The sequence below is a fragment of the Condylura cristata genome, unplaced genomic scaffold, assembly GCF_000260355.1.
Source record: "Condylura cristata isolate star-nosed mole 26May11 unplaced genomic scaffold, ConCri1.0 scaffold00019, whole genome shotgun sequence".
NCBI lineage: Eukaryota > Metazoa > Chordata > Mammalia > Eulipotyphla > Talpidae > Condylura > Condylura cristata.
The window spans coordinates 12,669,260-12,691,557 of NW_004567120.1; the positions used below are offsets into that span (position 1 = coordinate 12,669,260).

Genomic DNA, 22,298 nt, shown 5'->3' on the forward strand with positions numbered 1-22,298 from the left:
AAAAAAAAAGGAAGCCTAGAGATGAAAACTATAATTGAAGTATTCAGTAGTCTCCTTATCAATACAAGAATAGAAGAAACATACCTCAATGAAATAAAGGCCACATATGAACATTCCAAAGCTAACAACATTCTCAGTAATGAAAAATTCAAAGCGTTTCCTTTAGGATTAGGTATAAATAGCCCTAGATAAGCAAGATTCAGACATTTCCAGGTCACTCATACCATAAAATGGCTTTCTAGCTGTATGTCATTTTCTCTACAGTCCACCAAATTCTTGAGGCCAGAAGAAACAGGGAAGCCTCCACTCCTGACCAAAACTAGCATAAACTAGACTGTGGAACATGAGCAAGAGAGAGATGAGTGTACTATGGGGTCCACAGGCTAAAATCTCCACCTTTTTAGTGGGATTTATTCTCCATTTTCAGAACATGCAACCTTAGGAAGGCCCATTATTAGCAACTCTGTCTGTGCCATCCTTAACATCTGGAGGAGCTCTGCCTCCTGATAAAATGCACCAGCTCTTTCCTTCCCTGTCACTATCTTAGGCCTTTATGTATGCAGGAACTAGCCTTTACTTAGTCTCTCTGTTTAAGCTCTGCCTGTAGCCCAGTTTCTTGCTGTGCTTTTCAATGAAACTTTCCCTTTAAACAGTGTCTTCAGTTACTCATTATACTCATAATCTCAAGGACTCAGGTTGTGTTTTGGGGGAAGGGGCACCTCTAAATATTCAGCTCAGACCAGGGCTCCTCTGCTCCCAGCAGGTGGAGCTATTATAGGGCAGCCCAATTGGGTAGCCTGTCTGTGGGTCCTCAGCTGTGCACTTAAGATTCAAATGCAGGCACACACACAAAAATGTTACCAATGGGTTTATAGTCAAGGGAAAGGGAAATGAATAACTTGGAGAGAAAGAGAGAGAGGGGTAAGTTGATTAAAGTGTCCTACCAGTTCCACTGACCTGGAACCCCAATAGCATGCTGAAAGCTAGTGAAGAGCCAAGAGGGAAGTCACCAGCCATGTGGCAAAGAGATCCCCAAAGCCCACATGTCCAGTTTTATATTCAAACCTGGCTGCTTAGCTCCACCCTCAGGTCCCAACTGCTTCTCTTTGTATGGATGGATTTGTAGTTCCAGTGTCTGGGATGGGAGTGGAGTCCACGAAACCTGTATCTGTAGAGTTTGTTCAGGACATCCTTTCCCCCTTACAAAACTGTGGGCTTTGGTGACACTCTCGTTGTCAGGGGCTTGAGTGAGACAATTTTTCAGTTCACAGTCAGAAGTCAATGAGACAATTTTTCAGTTCACAGTCAGAAGTCAATCTCTAGAGTTCAAGAAAACCAGAACTAACCTTTAAATAACAGGACTGGGTAACTTAGATGAGTTTGTTGGAAAAGTTTGTTTACATTTTAAAACAAATGTCACCCAGACTAAGCTATAGAGGCCTGGGAGTGAAGAAAGCTTAGGGCCAGCCACCACTGAACCTCTGCTTTGGGGTGCCACACTCTCGAGCAGCCAGGGACTGACTACCAGGAGGAATCTACCTCGTGTGCGGCAAGGCTGCGCTATGGAAGACAAACGCGCCCAGAGATGGGCTGCCAGCGCCACCAGGCCACCCTTCCCCCAGTTCCCCGGGTCCACTCCGCCTCCCACACCATGTGGCTTTCACATCTGCAGGTCCCCTTAGTCCTCTGGCTCCGGATGGGCCGCCAATTGTGACCAGAAGGCTCAGAAGCCAGGGATAGGGCTTTTGGCCACTTGGCACACTAAAGAACATGGGCCTTCCAACACTGTGCAGAACCTCCGTGGGCAGGCCCCCACTTATTAGGGCTGCCTCAGGCCCCACCCCTGTCCTCTGTGATTGGTCGCTGGCTTCCGGAAGCCCGCCTCCTCTCCCCTCCCTCCACTTCAGCATGGCGGACCCTACGCCCCGCAAGGAATCTTGATGACTCTTGATGATGTCATGTCAGACGCTCCCCCGCCCCTTGGACCCAGCCACTGCCTCCCTCGTCTCTCCAACACATTCGTCTGAAGGTTCATTTCTCTTCTTCCCAAGTGTATTCACTCCTCACAACGACAGGGATTCTACACCAAGCTGACACATCTGACCCTGTTAGCCTTGGATGTCTGGAGTTCCAAGATGCAGGCTGGAGTCAAATTAAACAAAAAGGCAGAGGAAGGTTGAATTTGTTCTCGTTGTTTGAGCCAGATCTTTTGCTTCACCTTTCTTGAAGTAATTCTGATACAGTACACAGTTCATTAAAGCTTTGTGTGATGGGATTTTGCCCATTCTCTAACGTGCTGTTCCAGTGTCTGCGTCCCCATGTAATATCTGAACTACTCCATACTAGTTTTTACACCTCCCCGAGCTTTAGCCACTTCAATGGGGGTAAGGAGTGGTAAATTTACAGATAAAGACCCCCGCCCCACCCCCCCACTCCCGAGGAATACAGGAGAGTCTAGCCACATAGAGGTCTCAGAGTTCTCTAACTTTGTAGCTATATCTTCTGGGACCCAGATCTCTAGACTGTTCTTTACTAACTGTGGAACAGCTAGTTCAATTGGCAACAGTTTCTAGGGTGTTTGGCTGGTAGCAAACTTAGGGGGCAGTAATAACAGAAAGGTTAGTCTACTCTGGCTCACAGATCTCTCCTCTCTATGCCCTAGGGAAGAGACTTCCTGTAAGGACTCCATTTTATTTGTGTGCCCTGACAAAGTGCCTTGGGAGCAGCTCGTTCTGGCCTTTCGTGGCAGACCTTCTGGATCTTCTCTGAACCCCCAGCTCTAAACCTCACAGATTTTCTTCACACTCTGTGGGGACAGTGGGGACAATTGATACAGCCTTCAGGCCATACCAGGGGTGAGTTATTCAGCTTGAGGCCCTCGCCTCAGCTCCCCACAAGGCAGGGGGGAGTCTGGGTTCCCTTGCCCACCCCAACCCACAGAATATTCAGTAAACTCCCCCTTAAAGGAGGAGGGGCTTGAATAGGTCCCAGGCTGACTAGTTTCCATTTTCCCGAAGTAATAGGCTGAATGAGCCCTGACACACCCAGCTTGGTTCCACACAGGAAAAAACCTCTCCTCCTGTGGCCATATTCATGACAGCAAAGACATTCCCCTTGGTTGAGGGGAAATGCGCGAGCCGAGTTGTCCTCTCTGTTGCGGGATTTGAGAAGTGGGGGAGGGCACCTGTGTGGGAGGTTTTGGAAATTAACATTTTGGAATGCACACTTGAGTTAGGGGAACGCACAGGGGATCCCCCATGATCTTTGAATTTTCACACCGATCCTTCAGGGTATATTGTATTATCCCCATAAAGGTATTCCAGGCTTGCTTTATGGCCCAACAAGGATCTATTCTGGAATGTTGCATGGATTGCCATGTGCAGTGTTTAATACGTAAATTTTGCTTTTCATCTTGTTTAAACCTTCCACTGATTGTTACTCTGTGAGGTGTTTTAAACACACCCCCCACACACCCATTTCCCCATCAGGACTGTGGACTTATCCATTTCTCCTCTAACTTCTGTCATTTCTTTCTTTTTTTTTTAAATGTGTACATTTTTTCCACTTCTATCAGTTTTTACTGTGTTTATTCTAGCTCCATGTTAAATGGTGTATATAAATTTAAAATTGTTTTAGTAGTAGTTTTATGTAGAATGGAACCTTTTATTGTTGTGAAATATCCCTTTTCCACTGAAAGTGCATATTTTTCTCATGATATGGTTATACCAGTTTTCAGTTGGTCAGTGTTTAAAATATGGTACATCTTTTACAATTTTTCTTTATTTTTAAATCTTCTGTGTTCTTATATTTTACATGCATCACTTTTCTTGTTTTAAAGATTTATTTGTTTATGCATTACAGAACTGGGGTACAGGCCAGAAGTGCAGGGGTGGTGACAGGATTCACCAGAGACAGAGTGGGGAGCAGAACTGCGGAGGGGCGCAGTGGGCGGGTCAGGAGAGGTCTGCCACTCCATGTGGTCACCTCCGGGGCAGGCGGGAATCGAACTCATCCAGAAATGGCAAGCTTCTTAGTGCCGTGCTTTAAGCCGCTGCGCCTCCAGGTAGGGCCAAGAGAATATTTTTTATCTAGTATCTCTGCTTTCTAATTTGAAATCTTCAGTCCCTTTATAGGTGATGTAATTTTAGATAAAATTTGGTTTAAATTATCTTGCTGTTCACCTTACATTTATTTCCCTGTTCTAATTTTCTTTTGTAATGTTTGATATCATTATTTTTTACATTTTCAATTTTGCCTTAGTTGGTTTGGTAGTAAAACATTGTTTTGACATTTTTGTAGTGTTTACCCTTCAAACTGCAACATACATTTTCACGTAATATAAATTATTATTTTTTTTACATCTCCTTGGGTAACACAAGTACCTTCCAATATTTTACTTCATTAATGTCCCTTTTGATTTATTGTTATGCATTTTAATTATATGTACCTAATTCATACTTAAATTCATCAAAGAAATTATCAGTATATTATACAGTTAATTCTCATTCAGATTTTACCACATATTTGCCAATTTCATTATTCTTTGCTACTCTTACATCTTTGTGCCTCCATCTCAGATCTATATCATTGGTCTAAGAATGAATCTTTAGTTTGAGCTGACTTGTGACAAGTTTGCCTACCTTTTGTTTGTTTTAAAATGTCTATTTACTCAACTTCGTTATTTTTAATAGGTATGTTTTTGGTAGACAAAATTCTAAGTATGCTGTTATTTTACTTCAATACTGTAAAGATAAAATCTCCAAATTATCATTTCTATTTAAAATTATGGGTCTTTTGGTGGTGGGATAGCTTCAGTCACCACATTGGAGGAGAGAAATCCTGTACTGTCAAAATATTAACGAAGCTTTAAGACAATGGTACCTCATTTAAAAAATGTCAGTTTTACTTTCACTCAATTTAAAAGTCTGTTGTTTTTCCTTGTATTATTGAATATTTTCTTTCTTTCTTTCTTTGGGTATTTGGATCTGCAGAATTTTAGTCTAATGGGCCTGGCTTGCGTTTCCTGACACCTCCTTTGCTAGACCTACTCTGCTTCTGTCATCTGTTCCTTGATGTATTCTGTTACTTTCTGAAAGTTCTCAGACTATCCTCTCTCTCTCTCTCTCTCTCTCTCTCTCTCTCTCTCTCTCTCTCTCTCTTTCTCTCTCTCTCTCTTTCTTAACAGAATTCTAATTTAAAGTACGTTTATTTCCTGTATTCTCTGTTAACTTTCCCTTATCTTTTTCTGTAGCCTTCAACATGTTGTCTCTCCAGATTTCATTCTAGATATTTTCTCAGACCCTTCTTTTGGTTTGCTTATTCTCCCTTCAAGTATGTCTTTTTTTTTCCTGCAAATCTCATAATTATTCTTAATTCCAGGTGTAACATTTTTGAGTTTTATAAATGCAGTTCATTTTTATATTTTCAAATTCCTGATTGAAATTTTCCAAATTTTAAAATTTTCTTGATAAAAACAAGCAAGGTTATTTTTAAAAAAGATTTATTTATTTATCCATACAGAACTGGGGTACAGGCCAGAGTTGCAGGGAAGGTGAGTGAGAGAATTCACCAGAGACAGAGCGGGGAGCAGAACAGGCGGATCGACGAGGTACACTATTGGAAGTAGCAGAGGGCGGGTCAGGAGAGGTCTGCCGCGCCACGTGGATCACCTCCGGGCGCGGACCCGCTATCAAACGCTCACTGAAGCAACTGCAGCCAGCTTGCAGTGCTGTGCTCGGACCTGTTGAGCCACCAGGGAGGACCCCAGCAAGGTTATTTTAAAGTTTTATCTACTGCTATTATTTGGAGTAGTTTTTTATGTGAATAGTTTTTATTGCCATAACTTTGATTCCTTGATTTCGATCATTGTTTTATCTCTTTTTTCACCTGATTGTTTTTACATTTTTTTAAAATTATCTCAATTTTTTAAACTGTTTCTTTCATTTTCTTTTTTTTAAAAAAAGATTTATTCATTTATTTATGCAAACAGAACAGGGGTACATGACAGAGGTGCAGGGCCGGTGAGAGGCTTCGCCAGAGACAGAGTGGGGCACAGAACAGGCAGATCGACAAAGTACACTGCTGAGGGGAGCGGCGGGTGGGTCAGGAGAGGTCTGCCGCGCCATGTGGATCATCTCCGGGGCGGGAATCGAACTCAGGCTGAAGTGGCTTTAGCTTCTTACTGCTGTGCTTTAACCCGCTGCGCCACCATGGAGGGCCCCGTTTTCTTTTTAAAAATATTTATTTATGCATACAAAACTGGGTACAGACCAGAGGTCCCGGGGCGGTGAGAGGATTCACCAGAGACAGAGTGGGGAGCAGAACAGGCAGATCGACTAAGTACACTACTGAGGGGAGCATCGGGCGGGTCAGGAGAGGTCTGCCGCGCCATGTGGATCTCCTCCAGGCCGGTGCCAGGAGGGAGCTGGCACTGAAGCGGCTGCAGCCAGCTTACGTTGCTATGTCCTAACCCATTGTGCCACCAGGGAAGGCCCTGCTTTTACATTTTTTTAGGGAGCCTTTATATATAAAAAGAAAAAAATGTAAATTCATTTATTACAGTTCTAGAATGAAGTTATTTTTTTTAAAGCTTTATTGGTTCATGCATGGGTTACAGGCCAGAGGTGCAGGGGCGGTGAGAGGATTCACCAGAGACAGAGTGGGGAGTAGAACAGGCAGATTGACAAAGTACATTGCTGAAGGGAGCAGCGGGCGGGTCAGGAGGGTTCTACTGCGCTATGTGGGTCATCTCCGCCTGGCCAGGGATCAAACTCGCACTGAAGGGGTTGCCGCAAGCTTTCAATGCTGCGTCCTAACCCATTGCGCCACCAGGGAGGGCCCTGACCTTATTTCCCTTAGAAAAAAGATTTGCTGTGTTTTGTCTTTCAGGTAACTTGGTAGATGGCAGCGATCAACCCCAAATCCCTTTAATCCCATTGGTGATTGAGACAAATAATCTAGATTTCAGTCCCTTGGGGCTGGTCTATTTTCAGGTGGCCCTTGCTCACCTAACTTGGCTCTTGGAAATCCCTCTCTAGACCTGTGTGGTTTGTTGCCTTTGCAGGCCCAACTTCAGCTTTTATGTACTTAACCATTTAACTCCGTACAAAATTTGGCACAGAGCCCTCCCAGGCGCAACACCGTGAAGCTGTCGGTAACCACTGCATCTTGAGTTCAATCCCCAGCCAAGGAAGTGGTCCACGTGGCTTGGCAGACTTAACCTGACCCAATGCTGCTCCCCTCAGCAGTGTATTTCAGTCCATTTGCTTAAAAAAAAAAAAAAAAAAAAGGAAATTTGGCACAAGCTTGCAACATTTCAGCATCTTACCTGCCTCCTTAGGAATCATCAACTAAGACTAAAAGTAAAACATCTCCCAAATATTGGGGTCACCTTCCGGCCTTCTTTTTGCCCCAATTGTTGTTCTGTAACATCTTATGGTACAGTTAGCACTTCGAAGCCTTTAATTTTTCACACCGTTCTATTGTTCTCACCTGGAAATTTGATTCAACTTAATGGGCCTTTCATTGTTAAACACAGAATTCTAAATTTATTTTTTAATGCTTACTTTAGCACTGTGTAGCTTAGTTTACCCTTGTTATCACTGCTACCTTCCACATTGTGCATTCTAGAAAAATACTGCAACCGGAACAGGAAAACACCTGTTACCTGCTTTTCATGAAGTTTTCCAGATGCAGATATCTGGCTAGCACAGAGTCAGTGACTCCGATGCTTTTGCTCATCTTATTGTGCCACCACTGTGCAACATCTTCTGCCCTCATCCTTGACTGATTGTTTCTGTTTATGAGGTCCCTGGGCCTCTTCCAGCCTTTAACCACCTCAGAGCTTTTAGGCCAGGCACTGACTTGTCCCTAGCTATGTAAGTCTTGCTGGCAACTTCTTCCAAAAGAAGGCTTTTTCAGCAACATTGAAAAGCTGTTGTTTAGTGTAGCCACCTTCAACAATTATTTTGACTAAAATCTTCTGGGGAACTTGCGGCAGCTTCTTATTGCTTCATCTTGTACTTTCTGTGCTATAGACACAGCTTGCCTCCTTAAACCTCCTAACTAAACCAACTTCTGCTAGTTTAAAGCTTTTCTTCTGTGGCTTCCACATTTCTCTCCACCTTCTTTGAATTGCAGAAAGTTAGTGTCTTGCTTTGAGATAGGTTTTGTCTTAAGGAAATGTTGTGCTGCTGGTTTGATCTTCTACTGTCTAGACCACCAAAACTTTTCCATACTGACATTTAAGGCTGTTTTTGCTTTCTTGTCACTTGTGTGTTCATTGCAGTAACACTTTTAATATCCTTCAAGAATGTTCCCTTTGCATTCACAGCTTGGCTAAATGTTGGTGCAAGAGATCTAGCTTTGTCCTATCTCAGCTTTTGACATCCTTTCCTCACTAAGCTTAATCATTTCTTTTTTTTTAAAAAAAAGATTTATTTATTTATGAATACAAGAACTGGGGTACAGGCCAGAGGTGCGGGACGGGGGGTGAGAAGACTCTATCGAGACAGAGTGGGGAGCAGAACAGGCAAATGTACTGAACTATATACTGCTGAGAAAAACAGTGGGCAAGGCAAGAGAGGTCTGCTGTACCATATGGGTCACCCCTTTGGCTGGGGATCAAACTCATGCTGGCGTGGCTACAGGTACCTTCATAGTGCTGCACTAAGGTGAATAATAATTTCTAATTTTTTGATTAAAGTTCTGAAGAAATACAGCACAGGTACACAAAGATGTTTTATAAGGATAATTGCTCCGGTACAGTAATGTTTATGAGAGCTAAAATAATCAAAACCTGTAAAGTGTACAAATTTGAACAATAAATCACGACACATAGAGAAAAGGAAAACTGAAAGGCAAGTGACAAATAAAGTGCTAAAAGGAAAATTAATTCCTTCAGGTGAGAATTATTCAACACCAACATCTTGTAGAAACAGGTGAAATAAAAACATTTACAGACAAAAAAAAAATGTGAGAGATGTGCACCCCTTGCTTTCACCTGAACACTTAGAGGCCCCAGAGGGTAATTAATGGGCCTAATTTCAGTATTGTGGTTCAGGATTTGGGTGAGCCAAGGGCAGGGTGAGAGTCGGGAGAAGACCCATTTGGTTATAGCAGTCAGAAAAAAACATGCCACATATTGATTAAAAGTTCACCATCTTTTATGGATGCAACTAGTGGTACCCCAAAACAATTATAAGAGTAACATCCAAATTCACTGATCGCAGATCACTGGAACAGATATAAAAACAATGAAGAAGTTTGAAATATTGTGAGAATTACCAAAATGTGACACATAAGCCCGGAGTGAGTGTTGGAAAAATGGCACCGACAGACTTGTTGGACATAGGGCTGTCTTGTTGAAAGCATTCAATTAAAAACAAACAAACAAACAAAAAACGGCAAAGGGCCCTCCCTGGTGGTGCAACGGGTTAAAGCATAACATTATGACGCTAAAAGCAGCCACTTCACGAGTTCAATCCCTGATCAGAAGGTGTCCCAAATGGTGCGGCAAACCTCTCCTGACCCACCTGCTGCTCCCTTTAGCAGTTTACTTGATCTGCCTGTTCTGCACCCCACTCTGTCTCTGGTGAATCCCCTCACTGTCCCTGCACCTCTGGCCTGTACCCCAGTTCTGTATGCATAAATAAATAAATCTTTTTTAAAAAAACAGCAAAATTTATGCAACACAATAAAGTGAAACACAGTTCAGTGAGGTGTTCCAGTACGGGAGATAGATAGAGATAACAACCAAGCTGGTAGCAATGGCAGTAATCAGAAGTGGCTAGATTCTGGGCCTCCATGGTGGCATACGGGTTAAGTCTCTATCACCACTGAGGCCTGAGTTTGATCCCCAGCCAGGAGGTGATCCACATGGGCACAGCAGAACTCTCCCATCTCACCCGCTGCTCTACTCAGCAGTGTATTTCAGTCCACCTGCCTATTCTGCTCCCCATTGTGTTGTCACTATAAAAAATGATGGAGATTTGTATTTATTGGCATTTCTATGTCAGACAGTTAAATGTGTGTGTGTGGGTGGTAGGAGAGGAAAATAGGTTATAAGAAAGCCATATGTAGATGATCTCAAAGGAAACAGAGCTATGTGTTTATACACAAAGACCCTTGCTGTTCTGAATATAGCTCCTGAACAGTGCGTAAACCCTCTCAACAACCGCCCCCACCCCTGCAACTCTGGCCTATACCCCAGTTCTTGTATGCATAAAATGTAACTGGATTTTGGATTTATTTTGAAGGCAGGGGCAGAGAAATTTCTTGTAAGTTATATTTGGAGTGTGAGAGAGAGAATACTCCAGACTGAGTCCAAGTTTTAGAGACTGAACATGGAGAGTTTCTAGATCAAATGTTCTACCCATAGTGATTTTCACTTCCCAGCACCGCATGGGGAAAGTACCAGTCAGTAGCAGTAGAGCCTCTCTGACAGCAGGTAACACTGTGAATGTAATCACCTGTGTGATGAATTAACCTGAAGTATTGTCATATTCAGTACATCATTGAGTGGATAGACATGAATAGACTTCTGTGAAACGTAGCATAACTAGTGTACAATTGTAAGATACAAAACAACACAACCTGAAATTTTAAAAATCAAAGGAAATTCAGCTTCTAACCATATAATTACCATAATTCTCCCTCTCTCCAAGCCACTAGTATTACCTTCAAGTAGTACATTATTTCAATTCAGTGTAGTACAAAATAAAGTACCCTTTGTGAATCTACCTATGAAGACCATTGAGAATATTTTATATCTGCAGCAGACAGTGAGGAGTGAAACTTCCGAATACTGCCACATGTTGAATTAAATATGTTGGTGAAATGCATGGGGAGTAAACAAGGAAATTCTGAATGTAAATATAGTATGAAATATTATCAAAACACTTTTAAAAACATACCCGGGCCCTCCCTGGTGGCACAGCGGGTTAAAGCACAGCACTAAGAAGCTAAAGCCACTTCTGCATGAGTTTGATTCCCGCCTGCCCCAGAGGTGACCCACATGGCAAGATAGACCTCTCCTGACCCGCCGGCTGCTCCCCTCAGCAGTGTACTTCGTCAATCTGCCTGTTCTGCTCCCCTCTCTTTCTCTGGTGAATCCTCTCACTATCCACATCTCTGGCCTGTACCCCAGTTCCATATGAATAAATAAATAAATCTTTTAAAAACAAAACAAACAAACAAAAACCACATACCCAAGGCCACAATATTTGATAAGGTAGAAATTAGAGCAGAGGAAATGACTGGAAACTTTGAGGTTATTACATAATGCTAAAATAACTCACCCTAATGACCCTAACTGTGTATACCTCCAAACCACAGGAGCCTGAAGGCACAGGAAGCAAAAACTTAAGGAATCAAAAAGAGAAATAACCACATCCACCATTACAATAGGGGTTTCAATACCTCCCCTCTCAACAACTAACAGAATTACTAAAACTAACAAGGATATAAGAATCTGGGTAACAATAAAATAATAAGGTCTACAAGATGAACGTTGCTGAGTATACAATTATTTTCAAGTTCCCACAGAACATTCACCTGCTAGAGCATCGCCTGTGCCATCTAACAAACCTCAACACATTTAAAAGAATTGAAATCATACAGCATATGTTTTCTGAGTATAATGTAATCAAATTATGTATCAACAACATAAAAAATGTAGGTGTCATGTGCACTTGACATGTATCATTACACTTCACTGTTTACATCTGTTATAAAAGAGCAGCAGTTAAGAAGAATTGTCTTCTCAGTTGAAAGTTGACACTTTCCTGGCTCTAACATGATGTTAAAAGAAGAAGTGTGACCACTCATGTGTCTTCAAACTTTATTTTGTTCTCACTTCAAAATATCATGACTGTGCCTTTTAACAGGGAAAAGGAGGTGGGGTAATTTTGGTAAAGTCAACCTTCATTAGGAACATGTGTGTATAAGCTTTAGCCTCCAAACTTCAGGAGATGATGGCAACAAGACCATGAGGGGTGACCAGAATGAACCCCCAAGTAAGATGGCGAGGGGTCAAGCAGCATGTTTGTGTGTAGCAGCCCTGGAACTATGCAACTTCTTCATTCTTTGTGGACTTCTTTTTCTTCTCTCACAGAAAACCTGCAAACTATTGTAATTGTAGTAATAGTTGATCAATTAAAATTGTAGACCTGGTGTCACGGAGGTGAGAGGGTAAAGAAGACTGTTGCATTTCTGTGTGTTTTTCTATACAGTTATGGGAATTTCCTTCTTGCTACTTCCCACAGTCGCCTTCTAATTTCTAACCCACCAGTTACTGTGTGAAATAGCATAATAAATATCAACACACTGTTCTTCTAGGGTGAGAAATGGAGGAGAAAGCTGACAGTGAATGCCTGCAGGACTGGTTCGAGATCACAGTGAGTATACTGACAAAGTGTAGAGCACATGCAGTCGAGGCGGATCCAGGGGAGTTGTGACATACTTACTCATCTGAGGACAGGTTCCAAAGCCATGTAATGGTTATGACTTACTGTAGAAATATCACAGTAGGTTGCCTAAAGGCAAAGGTGCGGGTGACTGCCAAGGAGATGAAGCAGCTCCTCACTGGATGCCTCAACTTAATTTAAGCTGAGTGTGGGGGTGTTGAGGAGTCCTTGTCATAGGGAAATGTAGGGTCTTCCATGGTTAAGATCTCTAGGAGCATTATTAAAGAAAGGTAATTTTCAGCATCCAACTGATTATTTGAGAGGTAAATCTTGCAATAGGAAGGGCAGAAAAATCCATGTCTGGCAGAAAAATAGTTGAAATTATGGAAGTGGTTTTCACTTTAGAAGTTTTGTAAGCACAGTAGGAAATAAGAAGGGAATTGTGCTAAGTGAAATAGATCAGCTGCAGAAAGACATACTGGTTGATCTCATTCAAATGTGGAATATAGAGGGAAAGAAAGGAACTGACAAAACTAAACAAAAACAAAACTAGAAATATTACTGCAAAATTGAGGCAAGTAAAGGGGGATACCATGGATGGAGAGCAAAGTGAGGCGAGGGCCCAGTGGTCTAGGGGAAAAGACAATGGGTGCTTCAGCAGTGAGCATGGAGTGAGCTGACATGCATTTGAGGAGGTGTGATCCTATTCTTTACATCATATATGGTGTTATAAACCAGTGTTACTTCCATAAAAAGCTAAATAAAGCTTTGATTACTTAACAAAAAGTCAGAATAGAGAGCTCTGTTGGGTCTGTCCTTGCAGGCCTAATATTTCATGTTGTCTCTTTCCCATCCTTTCTTTTCACCCTCAGATTCCTAATGGGATCAAATATGACAAGATCTGGCTGATGGATTCACTCCAGACCTATTGCAGAGTCACCTTCACGCCAGTGGAGGTAAGAGTGGGTGGTGGGCACAGGGAAGGAAGACCCGGCTCAGCAAGGGCCTTTTGCCCTTGACACTACTGTGTTTCCTCCAAACCCTGTAGTTCCACTACATAAAATATGAGGCAAGATTCTACATCCAGGATGCCAATGTTGCTGCTGCATTGAAAGACAATAACTGCAAGATTTGTGATGAAGAGAACAAAAAGGTATGGGTCAAGGGCATCGCCTGTATCTACTTTCAAGACAGGAGGACAGGCCAGGGCTGGCCATCTTTGGAATTAGAGTCCCTGGTGCTTACATGACATCTCCTTCCTACAGATATCTATCTTTGTCACTCCCTCACCTCAACCCCAGAGTTTTCAGACTAGGTTGAAGCCAGAAGAAATAGAGCAACTAAAGGTAATATAGACACAAGATGGGTTGTGTGTCCACCCAACCCAGACCCACCTCTCCTTCCCCAGCCCCCCAATTTCCCTGTCATCAGTACAGCTTCAGAGCAGCTCTCTCCATTCCTCCATGCAGCTGACCATGTACAAACGATATGATTCCTCCCAGCAATGCCTTGACCTGCAGAGTCTCTGCTTTGACCCAGGTATGAGTGACAGCAGTCATTCTAGAGCAGGTGAGGGTGGAGGAGGGGTGCGCCTAAGAAGCAGAATTAGCGACAGTATGTTGGGGAGAGGTTGCAACTGATCCTGAATTCCTTCCTAAAGATTTGGAGAACTATGATGTTGATATAATCCTGAATGAAAGTAACTGCATGGCCACCATCGTGCAGATCATAGAGCAGAACTTCCCTGAGGTGAGACCTCATGCCCAGTGCTAACACTATGGTACGAGGTGGGACAGTTGGGGAAAGAGGAACGTTTGTCTCCCAGGCCCTAAATAGTAACTGTTCTTCCTTCAAGTTGCTCTCTCTGAATTTGCAAGACAATGAACTATACCAGCTAGATGGCCTGAGTGACATTATGCAGCTGGTCCCCACAGTCAAGATCCTGAACCTCTCCAGAAATGAGGTGAGAAAAGAGTCAGATAAAAGCTGGGTTGAGGGGGTAGATACTGTCTTCAGAAGCAGAAGGCAGGCAAAGATACCTATAGGGGAGAGTGGAGAAAGGGAATATAGGAGCCTGGAGGTCTCCCTTTCTCTGAACAAATTTCCCTCCCCATGTTTCTCAGCTGGGTTCAGTGGAAGAGGTGAGAAAGATGAAAGGGCTGAAACTTCAGGAGCTGTGGCTGTATGGGAACCCCTTGTGTGACGCCTTTCCAGACCAGTCCGCCTATATGAGGTCAGTGTGTGTCCACCAAAACACTTTTTGGAGACCTATGCCCTGAGAAACTTGATAGCACTTCTCTGAAGGAGGCAGCAGGCCCTCTGTTCTAGGAGAACAGACCCATCTCTCTTCTCTCGCTCTGTGTCCCTCATCTGCGCTCAAAGGCCTCTGCTTCACTGGACATGCTTTTGCCATTCTCCTAGCCTGGTGCCTGACCCTGAGTGTGCATCCAGCCTCCTCCAGTGTGCCTTAAGGAGCGTGTACCCCAGGAAGCCGGGTTTCCCCTCTTCACCAGGTCTCCCTGCCCCCCGCCCCCAGCCCCAAATCATCAGCCTTGAGCCTGATGTGGTGCCCCAGACTGAGAAGGGACTTCCGGCCTGGTCCTGGTGCTGAGAGAGGCCTTCCTGCCCTGTGCTGGGATCAGGCTGCCCTCTCCTGTTCTTGGGGTATACCCTCATTCCTCATTCCAAGGGGCTCCTCACCCAGCTTGAAACAGGGACATTCATCATCCAGGGATGGAAGAAGACAGGCACAGGTGCCCAGGGCCGTCAGGAGAGAAGATAGTAACATCAGAGGGGCCTCAGACCCCCTCCTTATGCTGAGCTGGGCCTGGCCCCTCGCTCCTTCTGGGGAGGGTGTCCGCTCAGACTGGGCTCCAGGGGTGCGGAAAGATCCACCAACCTCCAGAGGGCCCCAGCCCCACTGGGGCATGTTTTCCATTCCCAGTGGGGTCTCTGGGCCAGCCAAGGGCAGGTGAAGGGAAGTGCTGTGGTGGGGAGGGTGGGGGAGCCATTTCCCCTTCCTCCTCTCTTCTTTCCGGGGGCTGGGGGGGCATCCCCTTGCCTTCTGTCTCCTGTGCTCTGTGCCTCTGAGACTCTCTAGTGTCCCATCCTGCCTTCATCCCCTTTGAGTCTTCACCTGCCCCTTTCCCTCCTGCCAGCTGAGTTCTACCTCACTCCCCTCCTGCCCACATCCGGGCCATCCCCCTGAGTGGGGAGTGGGGGGGGGTCCTGGTCTGTGAGGCAGCAGTACCCCGGGCTCCCATGCCATGGACTCCTCTCTGAAGCCTTGGGGGAGGGTGGTCCTGCAGGCAGGGAGGGGCCTGGAGTGGGGTGGGGCTGGGCTCTAAATGCTGTGTCATGTGGGGGTGGAGAAGGAGTCGGGGAGTCTAGCCCCAAGCTACTACCAAGCTACTACCCCAGGGGAAAGGAGCAGGAGAGACAGGAGCAGGAGAACAGGGGCTTCACAGCCCTGAACTGTCAGTCACTCCTTTCCACTTTGTTTTGGACAGTGCCATCCGGGCTTGCTTCCCCACGCTGCTACGCCTGGTAAGTGCTTGGGTTCCTTATTTTCTCCTCTTATTAAAATTAATAATCTCTTACTACAGGACAATACGGTCCTGAGGTATTTTGGAACTTGCTTAAGTTATTTTTTTTGTATCTAATCCTCAGCCAGTTAGGGTATATTGATTTCTGACAAATGCATGTGTTATTATTCATAGTAAAATACTGTCCATAAACAGACACACACACAGGCATTCACTCACTCACTAATCAAAAAAACTGAAGTAAGTAACATAGGCTTCTAGGATATGCTATGAAAGATGCCTTCTGTAGTCTCACCAGTAGAATTTCAAGGGAAATGTCACACCCAGCTTCTGCCCCTTGTTCACCCAGACTGTATTCATCTCCTTTCGCCCTGGTCTGCACTACTGACTTCCTCTTCTTTCTCCCAGGATGGCCAGAAATTGCCACCTGTAACTGACAGTGATGTTCCGGAGATAATAAAACCTTGTAAGGTGAGGAGAAACCAACTAGGATTTGGGATGTTGTGATGCATGTTTTGTCTACTGCATAGATTCAAGGTGTCCTTTGATTCCAGGAAAGTTATCAAGGATCTGAGACCCTGAAGAATCTAGTCCTGCAATTTCTGCTCCAGTAAGCACCACCTTGGAATCGTGAGGCAGAGGAGGACTGGGACAAATTGCTCCTGGGTTAAGGGGAATTTTCTCTCTTTAGGGACTCAAAACACGGATCCAGCCTTTCCCCTTTGCCTCCCCACAGGTATTACTTGATTTATGACTACGGGGACCGACAGGACCTCCTGAGTGTTTATCACGAGGAGGCCTGCTTCTCCCTGACGGTTCCCTTCAGCTCTGAAGACCCAGCTCTGTGAGTATCACCGCTCCACTGTTGGTCCTGGGACATGCAGGTCCCCAGTAGACACAGGCCAGTTCCTGAGAACCGTCACACTGACCCTACCACCACCTCCTGACTCTTTTTCTCTTAGAAGCAGCTTGGGAGAGTATTTAAATTATAGCAGGAATATGAAGACACTTGAGGATCCTGGTAAATGTGTGATGAAAGAACATCAGAATGGGAAAGGGGGGTGTGAGGGGGTCAGTGACAGAGGCCAAGTGCCTGACCTTCCCTTCTCCTCCCCCCACAGACCTGCGGGTTCAGCTGCTAAAGAATACAAAATATGACATTGTTGAATCGCTCTGCATGTTGCCCAGAACTCAGCATGACCTGAACACCTACGTGGTAGAAATGTGTGTGCAGACGGTGAGCACTGTTTCCTCCCTTAGGCACACCAGGAAATTCAGAGTTTGTGGGTGATCTAGAAGGATTCTAACAGCTCTAATTGTTTTCAACTTCAGGAAACCATGGTCTACTTTTCTGTCAATGGGGTTTTCAAGGAAGGTAAGTGTCTGTAGGGACCCCTCCCCAGGCTTCCCACTTCTGCTCCTCACTTTGGCTAGGCTCCTTTCCAAAACTATCCCAGCTTCCGTCCCCTCCCCCAACCCTCCCCTCTGCTTCTCTCCCTTACCTGTCTCTTCCCCCTCCCCTCCCCTCCCTTTCCCTTCTCTTTCCTCCTCTTGCCATTATGGCATCCACTCTGCCTCCGTGAAATCTGGTCTGGTGTATATCCATGCTTTTCAGCCCCACCAGCTCACACATTATGGACATAGACTATGGAGTTTTATGGCTCTCATCTCACTCCCTTACGTGGTGACCCTGAGTGATTATCTGACCTTTCAGTTGCCTCATTTACAAAATGATCTAGCAATATGGTTCACTTGTGCTGCTTTTAAAAATGAATCAAGTACACTTACTATTGTCAGAGGATCTCACACACAATACGTATTGTCTTTGGGAGTTAATTGTTCTTATTGTTGCCCTCTTGGTCCCTGATGCTCCCTCCCAATTCCCAGTGAAAAATTGTCCCTGTCTGGCTCCCATCAGAATGCTGCAGGAGTATCAGGTTATCAGGTAAGACCCTGAATGGTGAATGCTGCCGTGAGAAAAGTATGTGTAACTCTAAGGGGCTATTGCTGTTTGTTCTCATTCAAGTGGAAGGCAAGTCTCATGGTTCTGTTCGTACCTTCACCCGAACCTTCATCTTGACCCCTGGCACAAATTCTGGGTAAGTTCTGTGTTGTAGGTGCAACAGAGGAACCAAAACCCTTCCCAGGCTGAGGCTAATTGTGTAGGTATGTGTTGGTAAAGCCTGGAGGTTTCCTTTATATTTTGCACAGTCAACAGGTAGACCCAATGAGAGGTCTAGATTACTGGTTAAAAGTGTGAACTCAGCAGTCAAGAGTACCCGATTCTTCTACTGATCCCACCACCCACTAGCTACCTGGGTGGAGTGACCGTGGTCAAGTAAAAGACCTCAGTGATTATTTGCTAGAAAGGAGGATTACGGTGTCCATTCCTTGGGCTGCTATAAATGATAAATGTGGGGCCCTCTCTGTGGCACAGTGGGTTAAACCACAACACTACAAAGCTAGCCACAGCCCCTTCAACATGAGTTTGATCCCAGGCCAGGGAGGTGACCCACATGGCTCAGCTGTTCTGCTCCCCATTCTGTCTCTGGTGAATCCTCTCATCCCCTGCACTTCTGGCCTATACCCCAGTTCTGTATGCATAAATAAATAAATCTTTTTTTAAAAAAGGTAAATGTGTTGGCATTAAATCCACAAATGAAGTGAGGCTGGGAGACCATCTCTACAAGTGTGTGTTCTGTGGGAGGAGGGCCGGTACCAGCCAGGAAATTGAGAGGCAGGTTCAGTGGAAGCTTGATACTGTGGCAGTGGGATCATCGTTGGAGGCTGGGGTTGTACAATGTCCAGTTGTTTGAGCACTTTTCTTTCAGTTTGTACATTGTGAATGACGAAATGACTTTGAGGACCATCGGGACCCAAGAAACCCAGAACACTGACGTCATGCCAGGGCCCAACTGTTGCCCTGTTCTCTCCGTGGGACAGCAAGAAATGGTTCAGGCTTTCTCCAGCCAGTCTGGGATGAACTTCCATTGGTCTCAGAAGTGAGTGCTTGGCGTCTCTGGAGATAAGAATAAACTGGGAGAAGGGAGCGAGTGAACAGTGGGAACTTGCAGTGAATAAGTAAAATAACTATTTGGATGCTGTGCTTCCAAACGAAGTTGAGTTGATGAAAAATATGTAATTCATTGTGGTACATGTAAATAATTTTTAAAATCTACAATAATCAGATGACTTAAGCTTGTATATATAAAAATCCTAAAGAGATCACTAAAAATCTATTAGAATTAATAAGCAAGATAACATTGTTTCGGAATGCAAGATCAATGTATAAAACTCAATTGTATTAGTATACACTACTAATAAACAATCCAAAAATGAAATTCAGAAAATAATTCCATTTATAATAACATCAACAAATAACACACTTATGATCAAATTTACCAAAGGGATGCAAAATGTTTGTTGAAGTAAATTAAAGATTTAAATAAGTAGAAAGACATCCCATGCTCCTGTATTGGAAGACTTAATATTGCAAAGATGGCAACACTCCACAAATGTACATTCAGGCCACCTCAGAAATATCCCAGAGCACCCCCAGTAAAGCAAATATCTCAGTAAGACAAGTCACACAATTTTTTTTTTTTGGCTTTCCTATGTATATAAAGGTTATCTTTACACTGTGACCTCGTAAATATGCAATAGCATTTTGTCTAAAAACACAATTTACATAACATACTGCAAATACTTTATTAGTAAAGTGCACTCACTCTCACCTGAGCCTTCCGTGAGTCATAATCTTTTTGCTAGTGGACTATCTTCTCTCAGTGGTGGCTGCTAAATGATCAGGGTGTTGGTTGCTGAAGTCTGGGTGGCTATGGAAATTTCCTATTTCTTTATCAGATTTTATTGATTTACCATTTGTTTACATAACTATTTAATTGACATGTGCAGATGTTTCACTCAGCTGTCACAAGCACCAGCACTAATACACTCTCACCCTTACTCCTCCTTCATCCCCCCAACCCTCTCACTTCTGGTAACCACAGTTCTTCACAATCTAAGACTTATTTTTCTTGTGTTTTCCCTTTTTTTTTTTTTTTGCTTTGGTTATTTATATATATTCCACAATTGAATGTGACTGTCTGGTAATTGTCTTTCATATTTTTGTTTTTTTCTTCAGATAAATACTTAGAAGTGATACTGCAGAATCAGTTGGTGTTTGCATTTTTAAAATTATAAGGAATCTCCCTACCATTTTCCATAGAAGCTGAACCAATTTATTTGTTATTTCCTGTCTTTTTGATATGGGTCTTTCTCACAGAGTGATGTGATATCTCATTGTGATTTTGATTTACATTTTATAATAAATAATATAAATAATATTGAGGGTTTTTTTCATATACTTAAGGGTCATCTTATGTCTTTTAGAGAAATGTGTATTTAGATTTTTTGCCCATTTTTTTGGTTGGGTTGTTTGTTGTTATTGAGATGTATGAGTTACTTATATATATTGGAAATTAAACCACTGATATAAGTGTTATGTTGAAATCCTTTATTATTACTGTTTAGTCGTCAGTGTCTTTTCGTAGATCTCATAATAGCTGACTTATGTATTTAGATGGCTACCAGCAACCAGGAAGCCCTTCGTTCACAGGCTCTGTTCCCTGTGGTTACCTGAAGTTTTGACTACATACTCTAGACACAGGTCCAGAGTTCCCAGAGGAAGGGGGGTGCGTGCTTCTTCAGTCTTTCTGAAGCCTGATGTCCAGAATCCTCTTGCTGAAAAGTCTAGGAGGATGATATGGTTGTTCTTTCTCCTAAACCCAGGCTAGAAAGGCTCCCTTGCTGACAGACCCTTTGTGAGTACAACCTAGAAGTTGTGTGTGGGTGGGAAAGAGAATGATGGGTGTATCCCCAGACACTGGTGTGTGAGATGTCTAGAAGCCCATTGTGGACAAGTCCCTGTGTGTGATAATGTCCATGGCAGCCCTAAACAAGCCACCAACCACACCAAGTTTGCTGTGGCCTCCTGTAGTCTCCCAGTAAATACAGCTCAGAGGTCATGTGGGATGGGTGTGAGGGAAAAGGGTGTGTCTTCCCTGACTCCCCAGGGCAGACACAAATACTCCTGGGAGCCGAGACACCAAGCCGTGGACATTGTGTGGCTCTTTCCATTGCTGATCTGGTCACCTGGGTTGAACTGTGGAACAGGCTTTGCTCTCACAGTGAATTATGCTCTTTCCTTCCCAGGTTGGTGGGAGGGACTGAGGGGGTGAGGGAGAAGGGCCATTCCTCACTTAAGTGTTTCTGACTTCTCTTTCCAATGGTTTCTGGCTCTACTTGCTGAGATACTTCTCACTTCCCCAGCACCAAGCATCATTCCAGATGTGGCTACTCCCTCTGGGCTTTACTTAAACTCAGTATTGCTGGGGAATGACATGGCTCAAGGATCCTGACTGGCTGCCATCTTCTCCCTCTCCCCTTTGAATATTTTCATTTATTAGTTTCTTGAACATCTTCACTAATCTATATTCAGTCGCCTTGCTCTTTCCTAGAGCTCTCTTTTCCTGTTTTGAATCCATGGGCAGACATGCTAGCGACAGAAGTTTTGGCTTTCACTTAGGTCTGTGTTTGTCATTACACGCGGTGCTCACGTCGGGACATGTGTCTCGCAGGAGTGTCTTGGCGCTAGTGGCTGCACTGCATGGTCAGCTAGGGAGGCCTGAGCTGTGGTTTTGATGGAGACCCCATGTTCTCCTCCCACTTCAGGTGCCTCCAGGACAACGGGTGGAACTACAGTGGAGCTTCTCACATCTTCAGCCTGCTCAAGGTCAGGTCTGGGATTGAAGGCGGTTAAAGATGAATGTTTGGGGGCCTTAAGGAGGGCCAAGAAGGTGGGGACCAGATGCCTGGGGATGAACTGGCTATCCTGACAGTTCATTTCTTTTTATTCCAGAATGAGGGCAAGATTCCAGAGGAGGCCTTCCAACAAACCCCCTAAGAGGAGCCAGGGTTATCCTGTCTGTCTCCCTCTCCATCACCTTTGTTTCCCTTTTCTCCACCCTAAGGCCACACACTAGAACTAGAAATGGAGCCTGACCAAGAAGCCATAGTTCCCTACCTGGTAGGGTCAGTTGGGTCAGCTCTGTTTTCCACACCCAAGATCCCTGTTCATTTTCATAATAAAAAGTGGCATTGCAAGTTGTACGTTGCCTGATTGCCTGTCCCATCGTTGCTCTTCCCTTGCCCAACCACATGCCTGCTGCCCAGGAATGAATAGCAAGTCCCATCTCCCCCCACACCCCTCCCAGTCATTCACCCTGGCAGTCTAGGGCCCATACAGGGCCTGAGTCTGCAGGCAGCTGACCAAGACTTTCTGATGAGACAG

The 22,298-nt window shown here is 44.2% G+C and overlaps 1 protein-coding gene across 1 annotated transcript; it reads left to right on the forward strand.

Annotated features, from left to right (window-relative positions):
• The first annotated feature begins 12,344 nt into the window (after nucleotides 1-12,344).
• Nucleotides 12,345-21,911, forward strand: LOC101626256 (nuclear RNA export factor 2). The gene is made up of 19 exons (XM_004685901.1): nucleotides 12,345-12,395; nucleotides 13,277-13,360; nucleotides 13,453-13,557; nucleotides 13,670-13,750; nucleotides 13,874-13,943; nucleotides 14,065-14,153; nucleotides 14,260-14,367; nucleotides 14,528-14,637; nucleotides 15,914-15,950; nucleotides 16,358-16,420; nucleotides 16,504-16,559; nucleotides 16,686-16,793; nucleotides 16,912-16,970; nucleotides 17,071-17,186; nucleotides 17,282-17,324; nucleotides 17,976-18,048; nucleotides 18,781-18,951; nucleotides 21,680-21,740; nucleotides 21,867-21,911. Exons 1-19 carry the CDS (start codon nucleotides 12,345-12,347, stop codon nucleotides 21,909-21,911), a joined length of 1,530 nt encoding a protein of 509 aa, XP_004685958.1.
• The last annotated feature ends 387 nt before the right edge of the window (nucleotides 21,912-22,298 follow it).